At 39.5% G+C, this 23,441-nt stretch overlaps 1 protein-coding gene across 1 annotated transcript in view; it reads right to left on the reverse strand.

Annotated features, from left to right (window-relative positions):
- The window catches only part of TNKS (tankyrase), a 135,044-nt gene that overhangs the window by 56,623 nt on the left and 54,980 nt on the right, over positions 1-23,441 (reverse strand). Inside the window, exons 4-5 of the mRNA XM_071556071.1 lie at positions 8,072-8,108; positions 7,132-7,207 (exon numbers count right to left, since the gene is read on the reverse strand). Of these exons, the coding sequence (XP_071412172.1) occupies positions 7,132-7,207; positions 8,072-8,108 (113 nt within the window). The remainder of the gene's footprint in view (positions 1-7,131; positions 7,208-8,071; positions 8,109-23,441) is intronic.

Below are 23,441 nucleotides of genomic sequence, written 5' to 3' on the forward strand. Positions count from 1 at the left end.
TATTCAAACAGTATCATCTTTGGCTATAGGGGGTTTTAAGTGACACCAGGGATAGAAATTAAGCCAAGTCATCTATACTTGACAAAGTCTGCAGAGGGATTCTCATGTTACTGCCTTTGACCATGCTTGGCTGACAAATAAGATGGATCACAGCATAGGAAAGTGTCTAAGTTGTTACTATTTCTAACGTGCATGATACCCAGGAGCTATCTTTTTTAACAAAGAAAATGGTGTTTTAAAGGTAAAATGTAGTTGTGGTCATTTTTGAATGTTCTTTTTATGTGTACTGCATTGGGCACTTCTGCTCCAGGCACAACTCAAAACATTATGGCACTTGCTTTGTAATCTTTTTGCAATGTTGGAAATGTTAGATTTTTTACAGTACACCATTAACTAAATCCAGAAAAAAACCCTTTAATTTTGCATGCAGAATTTGATTTAAAATATTTAACTCCAATATTTATCCTGGTCTAGTGAAAGGTGTATCTGCCATGGCAGGGAGGTTGGAATTAGATGATCTTTAAGGTTTCTTCCAACTCAGGACATTCTACAATTCTATTTAAAAATCTACACACTCACACCCCTACATATACCCTCGACATACATGTGAAATACATACAAGATTGGTGCCAAACAGCTGCAGAGCCCATAAGGCATCAGCCAGGGCCAACTTCACACACTGCCAATCATTAGCTAACAGAGTACATGGTTATCACTTATTTCGATAACTGCAGTTCCACAACACTGTAATCATCCATCACGAATCTTCTGGCTAATATTTGCAGAACCATGAAGGAAGATGCCAAATTCTGCACATTTCCCACCCATAAAAGAGTTTAATACCACTTCATCAAAATCAGACTGACATTTATGCCAGAAACAGTAAGTGAGCAGATTTAGGAAGGGCTTGTCTATCCAGTTATTCTGAAATAACTGCTTTGTATTTGTGGAGCTGTCGTTTTTCCGAAATGACACTTTTCAGTTAAACGATTTTTTATATTTTTATTTTAATAACCAAGGAAAAAGAACTCATTCTGAACCAAGAATACAGTCAACTGTTGATGTGTGTGATGTATTGCTCCTCTCCTTCGCACTAGTTTTTTTTTGTTGTTGTAGATGTGCCTTGAGAGTAGACTACATTTACAAACCATGCAAACAACATATATCAGCAGAAAAAGTTCAGACAGTTTTGAGGAAGATGAAATGTAGATTGTGACAATAAGCAAAATGCTGTATGTGACAAAAACCCCCAATACATCTTTGAAGTCCACACTGAGATTCAGACATACCCTTAGGCAGGACAAAAAAGGCCTTGCTCACAAGGTATCTGCTCACAAGTCTTCTGCTCAAATATACAGCTTTTGTCTGTAGAAATCTGTACCTTCACAACAGTCAAACACTTTTTCTTGTATGTGAAATAATTAATTCCAAAATATATTCCATATTCATCTGAATATAATCTCTGACATTGAACTATAAAACAAACAGATCTATAGAGGTTTATGTGGTATTAGTTTTCATTTTTATTCTGTAGAACAAGAAAAATGCACACCATTGTAAAAGTTTACAGTTTCACTAGCACACAGTGTGTTCATGTCTTGCAGTACATGGCATTTTTCTTCAGCCTTCAGCTCCTAGAGCCAAGGCAATTACAAGAGAATCTAAACCTCTGCCCAGGTCTGTAGGTTTAATAACTGTTAGGAAAAGCGGGCGAAAACGTGGATCAATTGTTCCATATAGACTCAGAAATTGGAAAGCATACGAATTCTCTTTCAACCCGCAGGATTTTTCATAAAAATGATTGTGAACAACCAGAATTTTGGAACAGGGGCTGCCAAATTCACTTACCAGCAGCAAATTGGAACTCCTGCAGAAGAGCAGACATAATTCACCCGATCTTGTACAAATTCAATTTCCATTTATCAGCCCTTTGTTTACAGGCTGATCTTCCAGTCAAGAGAAAGGAGGAGAGGAAGTAAGAGAAGGAATTTGAAATTCCATCCAACAGAATGTTACTTGGTATCAGAGATGTGTCATAGCAAAAGCCGAGGGGCACTTTGTCCTCTTCACAACACAAAATGCAAGACCTTTTGCACTGGTTACTTCAGTCCAAGAACGCTGCACCGCAATGCAGACCTGCTCAGAGTTATATTTCTTACATCTGTGCCCTGTGTCAATGAATCTGAATGATGCCACACAGGAGAAAAATGAACATCTCCATTGTAGGAAGGAATGGACTGAAGAAACAGCCTCAATCAAAGCAGAGAGGCAAATATGTCTCCTGTGACTCACCAAGTTTAATGGTATTCTGGATCCAGGTTTGTCTACAGCTGGTTTGGAAAGGCGTAACAACAAAAGCATTGAAGAGGCACAACACCAAGTAGTAAGGACGGGTACTGGGAGCTGTTAATGACTGAAAATTGGGAATAAAAAATAATACGAGGGAATACGAGTCAGAAGACTATAGTAAAATTAAGTGAAGTAGGACCACGTGCATGCTAGAAATGGCCTTTTAATTAATTATTTATTAGCGTTTCCCATGGGTTCACTGCCTTATCTACAGTGCTGAATAGCCCTGTGCTGGGAAAAACTGAGGTGAGTTATTTGCAGGATCCCTGTTTCACTTATTGCAGCATTTTCTACATTTCTAGTTTCTGAGGAGCAAGGCAGAGAGGAAAGGTGCAAGAAAGAAAATGATGTAGCTGTGGAGGAATTGCATTCTCTGCCTTCTGGTAGTAATTCCTGCCTCAAGCTGAATTAATAGTTGAGTCCAAGCTGTCACAGGTAAAGCTATTGTATTCTCTGTTTTTCATGTGATTGATATAAAATGTAAATACAAAATGCAGCTGCAACAGATCAGTGGGAACTCTGAAGTAAAGTATGAAGCACGCATTTTATTTTTCAGAATAGTATTTTTTCTATGCTCCAAAAAGCTCAAAATATCAGATATTTGCAATACTTCAAGAGATGAACCTTGAGAGGAGGACCAGACAAACTGTTTGAGTAACACCTAACCAGAGGTGCTGGGTTCCCTTGCAAGAAGAAAGGATTTTATTCAACCGACACCTGAGTTCTTCAGTGCAGGCATGATCTGAGCATGTGTAATGCAGTGCAGGAGCAGGATATTACAGACCAGCAGAAATCCAACTTCAAAACCAAAATCCAACCTCCTATTGCTAATGGCTACCACCTCGTCAGCTGGATGTAGTTCACTTGGGAAAACTAACAAGAGTCATGTGGGAAAGACCTGTCTTGTAGAAAAGAGTTCTCATCTGAATTGCTAAAACCAATGCTTCCTTATTAGGTCAGATACTTCTGAAGTTTTAAAATGAAGGCAACATCAATTTCTTCCTGAAACACATTTCAAGTGTTTGCAACAAGCTTTCTGAAGGAAATGAGAGCTAAGAGCTTCTACTCAACCTGCAACCAAGATACACTGGATTTTAAGCTTGTCTCTTCACCTACTGAATTAGGTAAGCAGTGACAGAAATTCACCTTTAGTTTCTAGCAGTAGAGGAACCTGGAGAATTAAAATAGTCAAAAAACAGTTTTTGAAAATTCACTCACAACTAAATCTTGAAAGAGACACCCCCAGAGAAAAACATTTGAGGGAAAACAACAGGGGCTGTAAAGCCTATATACCTTTGCACAGATAGACACATAAATAGGTGCCTTGTCTTTTTAACAGTATGAAATTCAGTAGCATCTGCTAACTACAACACTATAGCTTGTCTTCTAAAAGTCTTTACTATTCTAGATTATGTAAAGACCAAAGGGTCTAGCAGCACTCACAGGTAGGACGCAGTGAAATTTCAGACCTACTGGGAATGTGCAGGTGCCATGAATTTTGTGTAAGTTCTGATTTTGACAGAGCAAATACAAAGCAATATGAACAAAAGTGATGTAACGTGCCAGTTTTGCTTCACACACACCACCACATCCCAACAATTCTGTTTTCAGTCTCCTGCTAAAACAAACAAACAACCCAAATCTAAAGTAAGATTGTAATGAAAAATATCTTTCAGCCCCAGCATTGCTTTTTAGAAAGTAAACAGGACAATTTCAAAAGAACTCATTTGCATACACTGTACCATATAGCTCTGCACTGTATAGCTCAGTCCTCATGCACTATTATTTGTGGCCTCATGTATATTAACAGGCACATAAGCCAGTCCTTATTCAAAAATCAATCACTACCCAATTCAATGAAATAATTTCTGAGATACTGTTGTTGATTTTCTTGGTCATCAAAACAAAAACCCACAAATTACCTTGAGCCTTGGTACACAGGAACGCTTTAGTTGATGTATAAAATTGCTCTTTGTTTTGCACACGCTGCTTCATTTTTTACTCCAGAAAATAACTGCAAGTGTAGCCACAGAGCATAAATTCCCTCTTCAGACAACAGCTCAGGAGCTTCAGTAATGTGAGCATTTCTACAATGCCCATAATTTGTCTAAACTGCGACTTGGAGGGGAAGAAGTTCAGTTTTCATCCCTATTCGTCTTTGACCTCTATGCTAAATAAACAGATGGAGCAATGGTTATCAGCACCAGCTGTAACTGTTTAAGCAGCAAGGAATCTTGTCCAGTAGGAATCAGACTCCAGCTGCCAATACTTTTCTAAAAGGCTTTATAAGCAGGACTCAGAATGCAGCACATCTTTATTTCCAACCTAAGCTGGTTTCAAATCAGCAAGATGTTGTCAGAGTTTTCCACCCTTTCACCTGTTCTATGAAGCACAACCTCACAGCACGTGATATATGATCAATCCAGAACTCCAGATGTTAGTATACATGGGACACACAAGAAATCCCCACGGGATGGCATAGGGAGGGGAGAAAAGGTAAGCTACATAGAGTTGCACCTAAAGTATGGAAAAAACCCCCACCCTTCCACCACTTGATAACACAGAAAAACTGTACTGGAACTCAAATTCTTCACCTACAAAACTAAATGTTTCCCTTATCAGAATAGCACTGGACATCTCAGAAAATCAAACTGGAGAAAGAGTCTGTGGGTACAGCTGTACTGCAGAGCACGTGTGATGCTGAGAATCTCAGGCCAATCTGCAGCGTCTGCACTCCTTGGCCCTGACAGCTGTGTTAATTCTGTGGCCTTACAGTGTCCTAAGTTTGAGCCTTAAACACTCAGGGGATCTGCAAAAAATAATTACAAAAAGCATCAAGGAATGTAAAAAGCTACTTCAAAAATGGACAAATTCTCAGCTACTGTGAATCACCATACATCAACTAGAGGCAGCCACACCAGCGGAGACTTTCATTTACAAGAATGCTGTGCTGGAGGCTGAAAAGTTTGCCTAATTTGCAGCACAGCTTAAAATGATTAAACCCCAAGTGATCTTACGCTAGTACAGGACCTGAAAGCTCTGCTTTACAAATTAAATACTTAACAGTCATATACCACAGTTGCTATGGAGTATTACTTCACCTTCCATAGCTTGTACATATATGGTGGGGGAAAAATATATCTGGGAGGCATCCTTTTAAAAAAGTTAATTAATATCAATGGCAAGGCATCTTAGAAGGAGTTTCAATAACCAGTGCATTAACCAACAGCCAAACACAAAAACATATTTTCAAAGTGTCCACATTCATGAGCTTTAACTGCTTTCTAAGCTTTGGGCATAAACTTTTGAACTAATTCAGAGGCTGCAAAAATATATACTGTCTGCTAGCTTATTATTTATTTTAAAAGCTCTGTATTTTTTTTTTTAATTTTTACTTTAAAGTCATGATATTCAAGAAAACATCTGCAAAGCTTATTCCTCACTCTACTGACAGAAGTCATAACTCTGCATTTGGCCTTAGATCAATAGCGATGGGGGTTCAATTACTCAGTAACACCCTGCTGCACACCACCATGTTGGATTATAACATGGTGCACTATAAACCTAAACACACCCTTATTTGAATGGCAACGTTTTTAAAAACAGGAAATTGAAGAAATATGGGCAATATGTTTAATCCTACAAGATGGGAAGTGTTTCATCAGTTCCAACACTGCTAAAGCAAATAAAGCCCTTGTTCATTTGCCTGTCCTCAGATCATAAAATTAATTGTTTTCAAAACCTGGAAGACGCATAAACTTTCAATGAGTGATAAATGTAAACAAGCAAAAAATTTGGGGGGATTTCTGTCAAATAGTATGCATCACATGCATTACAATTGAGAAAAAAAATTGGAATTTTTTTGTATAAAAAAATTGGAATTTTTGTACAATGGAGCTACATTTTTTATATTCGCTAAAAATATATCTTTTAATCAAAAGGAAGCATAAACCAGCCTATCTTCACTGATTCAGTGGAACTGGGCTGTTCCACAACAGCTCCAGAATGGGCACAGGATTATACTATGTTCAAACACACCCCACCAAAAATAAAGAAAACTATAAAAGAAAACACTGCTATGCTTTTCTCTCCAAAAGTGAGAGGTATTGTTACACGTGAGAGACTTTTTTAACAGATGCATATTAAGAACATTCTGGTACACAGTAAAAAAAAATAAAAATAACCAACATTTGTAAATCCAACAGTCTAGACAGACTATCATCTTGATGACTAAAACATCAAAAATCATAGGATCTGCTTCTCACTCCGTATGTTCTTCCCTCCTCCAGTTTCAGCCTAATCCTTATTTTAACTCATTCAAACATCCCTGGCAGAGAAAGTCAAAACAATAACATCAAATTTAAGAAAATGCAGAAGGTGTTAAGCATAGCAATATAGTGCCAGTCTGTGTGGCAGGGCATTAGGAGCTAAGCTGAATATGAACCACCTCACTCAATGTTCAAATACAAATAATAACTTTCCTCCCTTAGTTATTTTATTCATCTGAAGCAGTATGTTTTGTTTTTCTTACAAAAGGTCTCAAAGTTTCATTTTACATGCACACTAGGGTTGACATTTAAAAGACACATGCAGGATCCATGTCTGCTGACTGCTGGTCTGTCACAACTGCCAGTATCAAACATAACAGCATTTAATTTTATAGTGAAAAGGCATCACAGATTTTTTTCCCCATACAATCCCTTGGTTTATACATCTTGCTTACCAATATGCTTGAATTAGTCTTTCTTGAATAATTGAAATACGAAGCAGGCATTAACTTACCTTACGTCCATCACTTGCATGGCAGTTCACATTTAAAGGGGTCAATAAAGCCATCAGTTTTTCTTCATTCCCACTCCTGTAAATGGGGAAGAGAAATCATGGAAAAGGGGAAAAAAAGACAGAGCTCTTTGATCCTTAGCAAGTATTTTGCAAAGTAGAGTATATTGAAATTTGTACTCTGCCAGGGAGAATGCCAGATGGCTAAAGAATCCTCTGAACATTTCAACACCAAGGGTAAATACCGAAAAGAATATTAAATTTGCAATTAAATCTATTACAAAAGATCATGCAAAACCACCTCTTAATTTCTCTCCCTAACTTCATCTTATATTTTCGTTATCTAATTTTACAGATCCTCTGAAAGCCATTTGCTGAAATAAATATTCTGGATTTAACTCATTTTCATAGCATATGGCCCATAACATTTGAAACAACTACAAACCAATACCCAGAAATTTTTAGAAGGGTTAACAGTCTATATAAAAATGGACTTGTGCAGTCAGAAGGAAAGAAGAAAAGCATGTTTGCAATATATGACTGAACTTTACACCTTTTGTATAGGCTTCCTTATGCTCTGTTCTGATAAAGCCTATTTCCAAAATACATCCTACGGCAGCAGTAAAAACCAAAAGCAAAGAAAGATTCCAGTATTTAAATTGCCCCTAAAACGAACAGTCACAAAACCATAAAGAGGATTTAAGCAGCTTAAAGCAAAAACTCAATATTAACCTTATAACCACCATAGTGGGGGATTTCAATTACATAAACAGGCTTTTATATTTGTACCAGACTGTAAAGTCTGAAGAGATTTATGCTAATGAAGTGGCTTGCTTGCATCATTTCATGTAAAGGCAATGACAAAACATTACTATTTTAAAAATCCCTTTTGCTCGCCTGCTTCCACCCCCAAAATATGCTTTATATTCTAAGCAGCACTCACCTAGCAGCTTCCAGGAGTTCGTCCTTCTTGTATTCACCTAAATGATTGCAAAATATCATGCTGTTAGCATTTGGCAGAAGACAGATTAAGAAATGCAGTAGGAAGCAAATACAGAATTAAAACAGAGAAGAGGAGAAAAAAGCCCACACCCCGCTGGGTGATGGAGCTGTGACGTTAGCCAGCTTGTGGAGGCAGCATCACCAGTACCTTGGAGACGGGCAGCAAATTGACGCATCTTCTTGTCCAATCCTCAGATGGAAAGGCTTCCTTCGGACAGCCAATGACTGCGAAATCTTGTGTCCAGAAACACAGTCCCGCTGATAACAGCGTGTCAGCTGAAGACAATGTCCCCACCCCCTGCCCTATTCAGTGTGTCACATTATACTTGGGAAGCATAATAAATTCCAAGACAAAGCAAGGCAGTGCAGCTTTTGAAAAGGTACAAATTACAGATCACCAAAAGCTCTCACCTGCCTGTTTGAGTGATAGTATTACATTTTACCAAGTTCTTTAGAAGAGATAGGATTATTAAAAAAAAATACAGCTATTATATCATCAGCCACTTTCCACGTTTGAAAATACAAAAATTACATTTGAAATAAAAGCACAGACAAAAGAGGATGAACCCCCAACAGATTTTGTTACAAGACATTGAGATTAGAGATAACCAAGAGTAATGTTAAAGCAACATTTGCATTTGAAAACCTGAGTAAAAACAGACAACTCACAAGAGTTGTTGCGTCACAGTGTTAAAGCTGCATGTTAATATATTACAAAGAGCATGGGACAAAATAACCCATGGAATTAAGACAGTATTCTACAAAGCTGAATCATGATGACATTGTGCAATAAAAATGGAAGGGAATTTCAATTCAAAAACTAAAAAAAAAAAAATAGCTTTCTAGAGGCTTCATAAAGTCACAGAGCAGAGGGTATCCTAGATGCAAAATGTACAGGGCTTGAGAAAAATACTGTATTACCATCTGGCAGAGAATTAAACCACAACACTGTAAAAAATCAGGAAGAAGAAGTTATCATGCAGGAAAGAAAAACCTTTGTGCTGCCTCCTATGTGTAACTGTAATAAACCTCCATTGAAACTCATTACAGGTGAGGAAAGGTACTGAGCCATGAGAAATGCCCAATCAGACTGCAGGTAAGCTGAAAGGTTCATCTCAAAACAACATCCCTCAACAAAGAACATCTCTAGGCTGCGGGAGCAGTGCGAGTCTTCATCCATTGTAAAGAGCTTGGCACTCCCCCATCACAACTCCTCCAGTTAACAGCAGAGGGTGACATGAACCACAACAAAACCAGCCCTCTCCTTAAGTAGCCCCATTTATTTCAGCAACCTGCCTTCAGCCAAGGGTAAGGAGGAGGAGGGTGAGTACACATAGCCATGCACTTCCTGCCCTATTCCCTTGGATGTAGCTGGGAATTTTCAAAGGCAGTATCTGCATCGCATCACACTGGTGATTCTTCCTCTAACAACCGTGTTTAATTGCTTTCTGAAACATATTCAGCTTTGGGAATTCACAACAACCTGCAGGAAGGAGTTCCACCATGCACGTGCCTCTCACATGATGGATCTACTAACAGAGTAGTTAGTTCTGTGTTGCTGAACTGCAGTGATGGAGCAGATAAGTTCAAAGCAAAGGTGAAACTGGCATTTCAGAAACAGGCCATGAAGGTTAATTTAGCTTTTGAAAGAATTTATATGTCTGTCTTAAGAAAAACTTCATCACAAAACAATAAAATGACACAGAAATAGGACTGCCCTTGACTTGCCGCCACTCTCTAGTTCATCAGAAAGGGGTCCTGACCACCACAGCAATAGCCTTTTCTAAGCCATGGTACATGCTCCTCTTTTTTATTTTAATGAAGATAAAATACCAGGCACAGTTGTGTTTCAAATCAACGGTAAGTGAAAAGCTCTGGCCAGCTTGCGAGGAGATGAAAAAGTCCCTTTATTACTACTCCATTACTTGGGCAACAGTATCAAACAGCTGGATTTCCTGCAGTGAAGTTATTGGCCGTATTATATCACCACTTTAGAGATCTAACCAGATTAAAAGACCTATTTGCACTTTCTGGGTTGAATACTATTAGGTTAGACACGTGTAATAACACTCTTCCTTCGTGCTCAGTAAGCTGGTATTTTAAAACACAAAAGCCCTTTCCTCAACTACCTTGAATAACAGAAACATTACTGACCAAAAGAAATGGAAGGCTGTGGCTCTTGATTTAGAAATGTCCCACTGTGTGCCTAATTAAGCCAGTTACTTTTACTAAGCAGTACTACTTTTTTTTTTTTTTTGCAAATCAACACCTAAAATTATATAAGCACTTACAGCACATCATAAGGTTTGCTTAAAAAAAAAGCCAAGTGCTCTCTGCAGGCTCTGAGATAAAGAGGAGCCCCTTGACCACTTGAGCAGCCCTGCTGTTGGGATACCACAGAGCCAAGACAGGTCTTGCTGATGGCATTTGGGAGAAGAGGGTGGCACTGCCCACAGGACCGACTGCTGCTGGCACAGGCTGTGCTCCCACCAGAGGGCTCTGCCAACACAGCCAAAGCTGCCTGGCTACAAAGCTTATCAAAGGCCATCCTGCAGCACTGGCCACAGCTACCTAGTAATATATTCATTTGCAAAGCATTTGAAAACAAGCCCAGTGTGCTTCGGCAGAGATGAATTTCAAGTTCCGAGCTGAAGTACAGGAATGCAGACCACCAACCTCACATAATACTTCTGCTCAAAGAATGTCAAACTGACTTTAACGAAGCTAATAACATCATTTAAAGAGCTCCTTTGGGCAGGTTAGGATTTATAGTTTTGCAAAAGGGCACCTGCAGAACAAAGTGTAAATAACAGCCTGAATTACTCTTCCAAGTCTCTTAGCAGTTGCTTGTTGTGAAAGAAAAACATCCTTCCAATTACCGTGTCAATACAGAGGATTTTTGGTAGTACTATTTTAGATAGCACAAAGCTTGTCTGCCCGAGGTGTGAAAGTTAATGTTAGACCTTGCTACAGAAGACCAAAACTGAAACACAAGGCTGTGAACAGTTTTCATCTATCTGCTATTCTGCCCTTCTACCATATATAAACTCAACCTATCCTTTCTGTGTTTCCTGGCAAGTCCAATCAACACGCAGCCACACCACCAGGTGCCTCCTGACACAGTAGGCAGGTGAGAACTTGCCTCTGTTCTCTGCACAAGAGAGACCAGAACAAGAGCCCAGAAGGGCTGCCTCCCCTTGGCCCAGCAGCCCACAAGCACAGCACTGGACTAGTGCACCTCTGCATGCTGGGTAGCCCAGAGGCAGCTGGCCTGGGAAATTCTGAAGGCAAAGACAGGGCGTGAAATGGAGAGCAGAGAACACTATACCAAAGCAGTGTCCCTCTTCCTATCTTGTCAGTCAGCAGTTGGTAGGTAAGCAGAAACTGCTGTGTCTGGTGTTCATGGCACCTGATCAAGTTCATCTCTTAGAGCTTGTTCAGCATCCTTTAAACCATGAAGTTCTCTACTTTGTCTCAGCTCCAGATCACACCAAGTGCTGCTCCATTCATGCTGGAATTAGAAGGTCACCACTGCCAACCACAGATAATCAGTATTTCAAATCACAGCTACCACCAGGCAATTAACACCCTGTTCCCCTCCCAGGAGAAAACCAGTTCCCTCCCATACCTCTGATCAGCTGCTGCTACTGAGCCACTGCTGACCCTGTCCCTGGCTGCATTTTGCAGTAGCCGATAACAGCAAATGAACTGTCAGACATCAGTGGTGCTTGCACTGGTGGTTGAGCAGATTGGTAGCTGGAAGCTCAACTGAGATCTCAGTGCAAGACAGGAGACCTTGCCTTGCACCAAGACAACATGCTGGTCAACAGCCACTTTGAAGCCAACAGCAGCAGATGAAAGGCACTGAAAAAGGTGAGTGCTGAGCTGGAGGCACACACAGACAATATGCAGAAACCTCGTATTTTGGGGAATGAAAGACGGGCATGCAACAACGGTGACAGGCTGAAATCTTTACAGGCCCCTGAAGTATTGCTTTCATTTGTGCTTTTCCAGCTTAACAATAAAAGCTGCAGCCAGAAAAGCACCACCAGCCTGTAGCAGTCAGTCTCCACGAGCTCTCCTCTACCATTAACCTGTTCTTCCTGCTTCCCATCTTCAGGATGCCATCTTCCTATTTCTGTGAGTATTGATGCCACATAATTATGTGGTGTTACACTGCGTCACACTAAAGGGCAGCATCAATCAATTCCATTATTCGAGAGTGACAAGGAATAATCAGTCACCCCACTTCTAGCTTTATTTAACTTGCAAACTTTAATTCTAAGCTTATTCGATGAGTCTGTGAAACATGATCATCATATACAGATGTGTTCAAGACATAAAAAAAAATAATCCCAAATTCTGGGGAAAAAAAAAATCAACAAAACATGATGCATCCATCTTTGCTGACAAATAACCCTATTTCACTCTCTCCCAAAATCGAAATTTCACCTGAACACAGCAAGCTGAAAAATCTATCTTACTGCATGGCATAAACCAACAGTGCTTTTTCCATGCATCTCCACTCAAAACCAAGGTTAATTCCTCTCCTATCTCTCCGTACATATCAGCTAATACAGAAACCAGATGGAGCCAAAATGTCAACCTGGACAGAGCAAGTTTTGCCCTACCATACTATCATGTCGGTTTTCCCTAAAAATTAACATCACACAAATGAAACCAACCCATTATTATCCAACACAATGGGAGAAAATAATGGGAACAAAAAGGATTAATGCGGTCTCAACAAAGCCGAAAAACTAAAGAGGCTTTTCCATATGAAGTTGCATATCATATGGAGTCACGATTATAAATTTAAATCCCTAGACTACTGATAAACAGTGAAAATTTTTATGCTATCCAATGGTACCCAGCTATTTGAACAAAAAGGTGTGAGCCTGATGAATGTGCAACCATGCTCACAGGCTGGGGAGGGAAAATTAATGAATATCACAGAATGTTTCCGAACTCTTGTTCTTTCATGGTCTTGCAGGTCAAGCAGCACTGGAAGTCAGGGGTGAGATCTTGCTCCACTAGAAAACATGGCAGCTCTACATTTGACTCCAACGGTGTGCAGACCACAGCTTGTTATTTGGCTGCCTGCCCTGAAAACCTGAATTACCACTTTGGAAAATACACACCCCCCATGAAGATTGACAAGACCATCCTGAACAGTCCAGTAGATTTTTTTTCCCCAAATAAGTATTCACAATTATCCAGCAACACAGAGGATATGGGCTCTCCATCAGAGCAGTAGAGACTGCAGGCATCAGAATCTCTCCTTTTTCCTCACAGAAAAATGTTGCTGGTGCCTTTCCAAGAATGTACTCTGGTAGCACAGGAACACATTGGGCTCCTGGGAAAGGAATAACAGGGTCCTGGTGCAGCTGCAGGGGCTGAGACTGTTTCTCCATCAGATTCGATACTTAATCCAGCTCAGTCTGTGGTCACCCAAATGGGTCCCTTGGCATGAAGAGCCTGAAGGAGATGGTGCTGTGACAGGAAGGAGGGGAAATGGTAACTCTGCATTTGAGCTGCCACTGCTACAAATCAGGCAGTCTATGGACCAGAATTCAAACAAAGTTTAGCAAAGAAAGAAACTCTGCAGAAATAAATTAAAATATACCTTTTCCCTGACACTGTAGGACTTCACAGACCTATGAGTGAGCAATAAGCATATTTCCACATCTGCCATCCTTTTTAATCAACTGAGATCTTTGGAGTAATATTTAAATAAATATTCAAGTTATAATCAGAGTATGAGGCTTTTAGTGCTTGTGACAGAGCACCAGGGTTTTTAGGCGGTAGGGAGTTTTTTGCATTTGCGGTTTTTTTAACAAACTCAAATTTTATTTTCAATATGGGCTGCCTTTGGAAGAGTCCAGTCATACCATTAAAATACTCATTAATTCCTTTCTCTCCAATTAACTTTTATTACATGTAAAGCAGCAGCTGGGACTAAAATAAGGAGTGAAATGAGAGCATGAAGATATTTTTATTTTTACCATCCCAATAGCACAAGTAGTGGGAATACCTGCCTAACAAACAAAAACATTTGGGAAAAGTAATTTATAACTAAGTACTACAAGAAACACATAAGAAGAAAGAGGAGAAAAACCCAGTAATTTCAGGGTTTATTAATAATTATGTTATAATTCCTTACTTCCCACTTGTTTAGGGTTAATTTCATTATGCCTCCTGCACTTCCCCACTCAGCTGTCTCTCACAAGTAAATGGGCTGATTTTATAAGCTGTCTAATAGGCTCAACCAGGAACACAGCAAGACCCTAATTCTAAGCTCTTGTCACAGACGAAAAACACTGAAGCAACTCTACTACATGCAAATGACAGAAATGCAACTCAGGAGATAATGCCTTCAAGGACAAGTTCCAGACAAGGAGGAACCACACCAAGGAAGAAAGGTTTGGTGCCCTGATTCTGCCACTTCTGTAAGATGAGTCAGGCCCTGTGCATGTGGATTCAAATTAGCCATTTGTTACTGAAAGTTAAAAATTGAAAATGACTCAGCTAATAATGAAATTCTTTCAGGTATATGTTTCAAAGGGGGATGGAAGTTAGAGAGATGAGCAAACATCACTTGGTTTTGACCACAGCTCTACCAAACCACCGAGCTAGTAGCATCCTACCTGGAATAACGTTCCGTTAAGTGGACAGAGCTCAAATGCAGAGCATTCCTGATTTATTCTACTAGAGAAAAAAGCTGGACCTGTTGTAAGGCCTATCAGAAAGCAGCACATCAGAAAATCTGCAGCTTTGTATAGAGCAGATTGGCAAAACCACTGTTAGGGTCTTAAGGGATGGAAGAGATCCTTGTCTATTAAGCCATCAATTCAAAGCACATCCATTATAAAAGCATAGATAAGACGCAACATTTAAACATTGTCTTCATATTTAAGTACAAATTACACACACAGCACGTTATGGGTTTTGGTCACTAAGAAGGATTAGGCAGTGCATCAAAATGGGTTTTCAGTGCACGTGCAGTTACAGCATTAAGTTTACATTTGGCACATAACATAATTCTGTTTCTCAAGAGGGTTCTTTTCGGCGGTGCTGACTTATTTGTTAAAATAATGAAATAATGCTTCCAGATTGCCTTCACCATCTAGCAGTAGGAAAACTAAAAAGTCCCTCTGTTCGAGTATTTCAAGTTTCTTAACTCTTAAATCATAAGATAGAAAGATGAAGCTGAGTCAATCACAACAGTTGGAGGAATTTTCCTAAGTGTACAGGGAAAGGACCCCACACATGCACTTCAAGATAATAATGACAGTGATAATAACAGGAACAAAACACAAACCAACAGCAACCCCACAAAGCAACTAAAAAACTCTTTCTAGATCCCCATCATGTGCTAATCCATATAAATCATTTTACTTTCAACAATGCTACCATACCCTACAATATCATTCCTTCTGAAATAGTAAATCTGACAAATCTTTTAGAACTCATTCTCTTTAGTGTACCTGTAAAAGTAGTTTTGGTTTCTCATATCAAGCACATGCTGCTCATATAAACACCATGGACATGTCCATTTTTATTCACAGTGTGAAAAACTTATTTTCAATACACCTGTACTATTTCAGAATGCTGTAGTTATCTTGAAGACACACCACCACTCTCATCTGCCATGAAGACTGAGACTGAAAAAGTTAAAAAGACTGCAGTATCAAGCAACTGTGAAGAAAATTCAAACCTTCTGCAATTCAAAACAGACTGGTCTGAGGGAAAAATTAGAGGGGTTGAGGCTGATCTTTTAACCAAAGGTCAATGCTCATCAGATCTCTTGTGAAATTACATATGGAAAAGGAAATCTGATTGGTTTTTTCACCAGAGCCTTTGCCATTACCCACTCCTTCATGCCTACTGCACAGGCAACATCCCCATGGCTCTCCCCTTTACTCTTTGTATTAATTCCAGTTATCAGCAAAAACAATCTCCACTGTAATTCCCACTACTTCAGCCATGTTCGATATTAATAACTAATACACTGTTCCATTTTTCAGCCACTACTTCTTTCTCAACTCTGTAATGTGTCTGCATATGCCTTTTCTCTCCATGATTTCTAGGAAAACTTTCTAGAGGGAGACAAAGCACTAAGAAACTCTCCTTGTGCAAGACTTGAGTAGAGGAGGATAGACAGCCACAGGGCTTTCATTTTAGTGCATCCTTTTCAAAAGTCATGGCCCTCCCATCTTTCTAAACAATATCCAAGAACAAGTAAATTCTCTGATCTCCCCGAATATTCTCTACAGAGAAACCACAGAAATACCTGTTTATAGCTGACACAAAGCATGGAAGAAAACTAGTCAAAAAAAAGATCTAATCTCCAGGGAAGCCATACTGTATAAAGGCAAGCTCCAACATTAAGCTTCATCATCTAATCTTTCTCTGAAAAGAACTCCAGAGTGAATATGGGCAGATTATATTTTGCAATCTTTCCCATCTTCCCACTGTATATAAAACACACCAGCAAGCTGGGGACACCGTATCTGAAAATCTATAGCTGGATTTAAAACTGAAGCATTTATTTTAACCAAAAAAATCTATATTCTCTTAGCTACAGAAAACATGACAGATTTTGTACTAACAAATTGTACAGATTTAAAGAAGTGAGGTTTCGGAATGTTTGCTAGAAAATGAATGAGACATAAAATGTATATATGCGCCAAATTATATTTTTTGCTGAATAGTACAATCCTTCCTCTGTACATCTGAAGCTGTCCCATGTACCTAAACTTACTCTACAAGCTTGAGAAAACACAGGCTGCCACCTCATAAAAAATGCACATGTGTTGCCATGCTTGCCCTGCAGCACACACCCTGGAAGGAACTCAAATCCAGTTAAATCACTTCTCTGCCTCCTAGACAAAAAACACAAAATATTTCCTTTGCCTGCTGGGTCCCACAGTAGAGAGCAGAAGGGAGAACTCCTTTGTAACGAGGAAACAGAGCAAACCTGTACAACACACAGCAGTGAAACTATCATAGTGTGTTTTGGAAATTAATGAAAACAATTATCTCATTATCTTATTACCAAGAGCAGAGATTTTATTAAAGGGGTGGAAAAACAAACAAAGAAAAAACACCAAAAAGAGTCAGTATGTATCTATGCAATTCTTAAGCAAAGCACAGTAAGCAAACCCCTAGTAAAAGAATAACAAAGCATAAGGTTTTGTTCTAATGAACAAATTTGTCATGCCAAACAGGAAACTAATCTGCCAATCGTTCAGTTTGAACCCTCGAAAAATATGCATTTCCCCACAACAAAAAGAAGGTAACAAAATAACCTAAGTGCCTTCCCACTTATATATTAAGGCCACGTAACTCAAACAATTTTGCCTTGATGCTGTGGGCAAATTTTCCCTCCTTATAGTTTTTATTTGCTAGTTAAGAGTCAAAAGACAGTTGGAAAATAAGGGAAGGTTTGGTACAAATGTGGGGGAGCGAGGACACAGAAGCATGACTGGACACAGGATACGTGGACTGATATGAAAGGCTCATTCATATGGGCTCACCCCAAAGTAAAGAGCAGCTGTTTGACTTGGAACATCCTTCCCCTCCCTTATCCTTCTCATCAGATCTCATAATATAGCCAATATATACTTAAAAGTAACAGTACCATTTGTATTGTCTCACTTTTAAAGGTCATCTTTTAATGCCTTTTCTGAGCACATCTGCACTAGCAATGATCAGTCACAGTAACTCAACCCAAGCTTTGCCTGATCTGAGCCATGGAGTGGTCTGTGCATATTCACTTAGGAAAAGAGCCATTCTGTGCCCCAATGTGACTAGGGGTATGCTGTAAGAGGAAAGAAAGCTCAAATTTAAAGAAAATGTTTGGAACCTAAATCTGTAAACTGTTGCTCTCACTAAAAAATATCTATTAAAACACCAGCTGAGGGAAAAATAAATTTGTTATTTACATTTGAGCACTTTTTACTATTCCTGTTGGAATAACATCCCACAAGATGGAAATACAGCAATAACACCACCCACTGTCAATATGCAAGAGGTCTATCTGAGAAGAGTTAAATTATTTAGCAACAATTAAAAATTAATTAAATATTACATATAACAATGTAGCTCCAGGCTTGTAGCTCCATCTCAAGACTCCACCTAGTTTTGTCTGCCTGCACTACTGCAAGATGGAAGATGATGAGTGTTTTTCTCCTGGAGAACAAACAGATCAGAGGGAAAATAATTTATGACTTGTGTGTATTGTGGCTTCTTAGCGTATGTGGCTGTTGTCCTTTCCCATATAGGATTTTGTGCCTTTCCTAAGGCTTGAAGCAGCATCTTGGAGAAGGTGAGAAAAAAGGGAAGGGAAGGAGAGTGTGACTGTTTGTTATCCTTCTTATCTGCCGGCCAGGAATCTCTTCCCAAAAGCACCATACTTCCAAATATGGTTCAAGTTGCCAGAGGACACCACTGAGGGAAGTTTTCTTGAGAAGCACCCTCTGTTTGCTCAAGAATGATGTCGGCTCCCACATCTAAGCACAACCTTTTATTTGGACCAAAATGATAAATATGAAAACTATCTTGACAAAACCCAGAGGCAGATGGACATGTTCCACTGTTCCATGACTCCTGGATAGCCCACTGCCAAGGGTCAGGACTGCTAGTGTGACTGTTGAATGGAAACAGAGAAGCCAGAAACTTTTAATACTCCCTTCCTTTGAATATTTCATTGCCTGTTCCTTTTCAGTCTTGTGTTCTTCATCTCTAAATCCCAAACCATTTTGATGGCAGTAAGGGATGTTACCGCTAGAACTGTTTTAATGGCACAGTGTGATCCAGCAAGAGCTCTACCTTCTCTGGGCATTTGATCTTCCTCCCTGCAGTTCTCATTGTGCGGCTCTCTGAAGACAGATCCAGTTCCCTTACAGCCAGTCTCTGCTCTGCTCTGCTAAGATATGCTGAGAGATGGCAAAAGGAGAGTCAGCGTCAGGGAGCAAGGGCTAACAATTTCTAGAACACTGATGAGAGTTCTCATGTAGCTCCCTGAGGATACTGCATCATTTGAAAAGGCATCACTTAAAGAACTTACCTTTTACATTTGTGGGGAAGATCAGCAATGCAAACACAAAAATGTTATACTCTCTATTCTTAGACCAGTATAATATTTAATATATAAATATGTTGCTGGTTTGGGTTTAATATCCTATTTTGGTCTTTTCATCCCTCTAATTTTATAATCAAGCTTGTTTGTTTGTGTTTGTTTTGCTTTTTACATAGACAGAAAAATGCCTGTACCTACTGGAAAGGTTGCTCACAAAAGATTTTTGGCTATGGCTGCTAAAAAGTAAATAGCATCTGCACACCTCCTTTCAAAGGAAAAGTTATTTTTCTGTGTTCTGTCGGATAAAATAAATCCTTCACTTCCAGGGCAATGGATGACCAGGGACTAGACAGCAGAGTCATACACAAAATAGTACTGAGAAAATAATGTCTCTTCACACAGCTCTGCTTTGTCCACATTTTTAATAGAACAAAAAATTAAATTTCTCTACAACTGCAAAACGGACACCCAGGTTTTTGGATGGTTCTGCTAATAGGCAGCAGCAGATTATCCGTTCAATTTCAACACAAAATTGCCTTAAACATGCAAGATTTACCTTGTAGGCAAAGGACAGCTGAAATACAGACTCCTTGCATTCATTCCTGCAATAACCTGGCCACAGAAAGAAGTCTTGTCTGGAGAAGATTAATTCAGACTGACCGCACACTGAAATGAGCTCTTGGCTGTGCCATTTAACAGTGAATATGAGTCAAGGTGCCAGTGCAGCCTCAGTCCTGAGCAGAGCCCTAGAGAGCAGCCTACCATTCCATGGAGCCAACAGCAGGAGTTCAGGCAGGAGCAGAATACACAGCAACTTGCTTATGACTTTGGGAAAGTCAGTGACTGCAAGAGAAAATACTGAACTACAGAAGTTATGGTTCTTAATCCCCTAAGCAGAGTCTACTAGAGTAGTAATTACTACTCCAATAAAGTAGCAAGAGTAATATGAGCATCAAAAAGTACTTATAAAATATTAGTAAAGGCTGGAATTCATTAATTAAAAAAATAAGATTGAAATATAGTCAGCTCTCAGCTATTCAAAGAGAAGGTACTCAATGCTCTGCCCTCCTTTTCCACTGCTGTTAGGAACAGATCTCCTAAAGGAAGGTGCATATTTTATTGAGTCCAGCTCCCTGCACAAATCTACCCAAAAGCTTTTCAGAAAATAATAGCCCAATTTTTTTTTTGATTTGGTGACATTCTATGCTTGTTTTTTGTCACTTATGCCCTCTCCCATGTTACCTTCCTGAAAGTAAAAGTAGACTGTGTGTAGAAAATTTGGGTATTCTGCACAGAATCAGTTGTCATGAGAAGCAGCTACTTTAGGGGTGACAGTGGTAGATATGAGGATCTGAGAAGTATTCAAAAGTACTGACAGGCACCACAGGATTTTTAATGCTGTCTTCACAAGACAGGTTTATTCCCCAGAACACCTGGCAGCCTTGCCAGTCACTTCTGTCATCTGGCTTGGTTTATGTCAGACACACAAGCACAGCAAGAGGTAATGATTTTGTTGAAGATGGCAGTCAGCTGAAAGTTGCCACGAGTCTGCTACTTGTGTAAGGAGAGAACTGTCCAAATTCAAGGAATGAACTGAATTCATGCCAAAATGTTCTTGCCATTATACATAATAAAGATCAAACAGACAAGAACAAGGCAAGCAGAAACAAATTTGCAGAGCACAGAAGGAGAGGGATCAATCATGATGTTCTATGGCCAATAAATGATCAAATTAAGTGATGAGCTGAAAATGCTACTGAAACAGCAGAAAATACAGAAGGTTTTGTTTCAAAACACAAGGGAATGCTTTCAAAAGAGTAAAGTCCTTACTTTTTAGGTGACTGAAGGAAATAAAGGTCTGTAGAAAGGAAATATGCCATTCAAAAATCTGTACCCTACAGAACAGGCAACTATTTAAAAATACATTCTGATGACAACATTTCAAAATATATGCTTGAAAATACTAGTGTCAGTTCTCTTATCTCAATGCAGTGGGCAGTGCAGTACTGCACTATATAAAGCCTCTATTCAAAGAACAGATACCTAACAAAAAAGAACAGCATCTATGAGTAACAGTCTCCTGGAGATATCTTTGAGAATGTTTTTTGGTTTGTAAATTATTTGAAATGGCCCTTATGCATTGAGACATTTATATAACCAGTCACCCTCCCTGCATCCTCCAAAAAGCCTCAAATCACTGCTTGTACTCGTTGCAGAGTAAAATTCCAGGCTTGTCTTTCCTCAACACCTGAAAAATTATACTGTTCTCTCTGGAATGTAACACTGCTCTTCTGCCAACAAGGAAGCCATCAACCACCAGGCAGTTTTTTAGCTTCCCTCGGCTCATTCTCTAACTCTACATTGGTAACTCGCCATCTTAATTTTGCCCTTCAAAGCTGCTTCATTTGAGAAGCTCTAAACACATTTCATTGCTGCAGACAACTAGCTGCAATTTATGGATAGAAAAGACATACTCCTTTGTGAAGAAATAATGTGTTTTTAATGTTTTACTCATTCTTGCCTTGAATGCTAGCTGAAGACAAAACATCCTTCTCTGCTTGGCAGCACTGGCTTTCTTCACACCAATTTTACCTCAGTTTTTAATCAAGACAGCAATACAGAATGCAGAGACAAAAAAAATAGTAGTGGATAGAAATGGAAACTGCACATCACAAAAGGAAAAGAGTTGAACGCGCTCCTTCCTATCTGCACACCATCCAGGAACACTGAAGGAAACAGTATGTATGTATGTATGACCAAACTTTGCGAACGAAGATTTGGGAAGGGCTCTCCCCACGTGGGTGTGCCCTTCCAGCCTGCGCAGTGGATTTTAGGTGAGGCTCAGCGTGCGCAGAACTGGCCCCACCGTTTAACTCCTGAGGTTCATCTGCCACGGCCGAGCGAGCTTGGACAGTGCCAGTGAAGTCCTCAGGACTAGAACCTACAGCACCCAGCATTTCCCAGGAGGTCTCCCATCCAAGTACTAATCCGGGGCTGACCCTGCTTAGCTTCCGAGATCTGACGGGATCAGATGTCAGGGAGGCATTTAACTGCCTGGTACGAAGGAAACAGTACCTCATTTTTATTGAAGGCCAGGTAAGAAATTGTCTTAAATTTACAATGACAGGTGACATTGCTAGTTCAGTGCCTCCTTTAAGGGGAGGTCGAGTCAAGCAACTTCAGATCCACTTGCTTAAACAATTCTCAAGAATAGATGACAGACACGACAAGTGGCAACATGATATAGGTAACTTTCCCCAAACAGATCTTTGATGCAATTACTGATGGTTAAAAAGAAAACACAGGATAGCTTATCCATGCAGATCCATGGGGAATTTCTAGTTCAGATGGGATTTAGCACAGGTATTATAGGAACAATAAAGAACCTGAATGGAAAACAAATCAAACTGGGGGAGGGCAGCCTACTCTATGGTTTGAGTTATTTATTCCCAGTAACTTCAATTCAGTGTGAATACCTTCAGTTCATGCACTGGTATGACAGGGTTTGTCACTACAGGAGCCACAGCAGCGTCAAGGCCGTCTTTAGACTGAACTACAGCACCAAGATTAAAAAAAAAAAAACTAATTATGAACCCAGTCAAAGTCATAAAGTTGTGATGTGACAAAGGAGAGACAAGTAATCCAGAACCATCAACATCCACACTGTCTGTCCTCATGGAAAGAACTGAACCAGGCCAGACAAGGTTATGGAATTCTGCCTCAGGGACATTAATTTTTCTTCAAGTCTACAGCAGGCCAGGAAGCCTTTTGTACACCATAATTCTTTACTAGTCCTCTCATCTTTTGCATATTTATACTGAAGAGCCATCTTCTTTTCCTTTCTGGAATAAAAGATTTTTACTCTATTCTGGCAGTGCAAAAGAATCCTCAAGGTCAGATTTGATGATCCCCTAGGGCCATCAAAATAGTAAGATTTAAAAAATGAAAAATAATTCACTCTACATTTTCTTACACCCTTTTAACTTCAGTCCTTCAAGCTTAATTCAGCTGTTTTCCTTTTCATCTGAACTTTTCAAATTTTATTTATACTTTTTCACTACTGAGAACCTTAGGTGATAAAATGCCTCTTCCAAGTCCCCCAGAATGGTATGGTCAGATCACTCTAAAGTATGCTTAACTTTAAGCATGCATGTGAGCAGCCCTACTGACCTCTTCTTGCATCGCTTTGTTGCCTTTTTCAGAATGCAAAACCCAAGTCCATGTACTA

This window comes from Pithys albifrons, chromosome 5, assembly GCF_047495875.1.
Source record: "Pithys albifrons albifrons isolate INPA30051 chromosome 5, PitAlb_v1, whole genome shotgun sequence".
Classification (NCBI taxonomy): domain Eukaryota; kingdom Metazoa; phylum Chordata; class Aves; order Passeriformes; family Thamnophilidae; genus Pithys; species Pithys albifrons.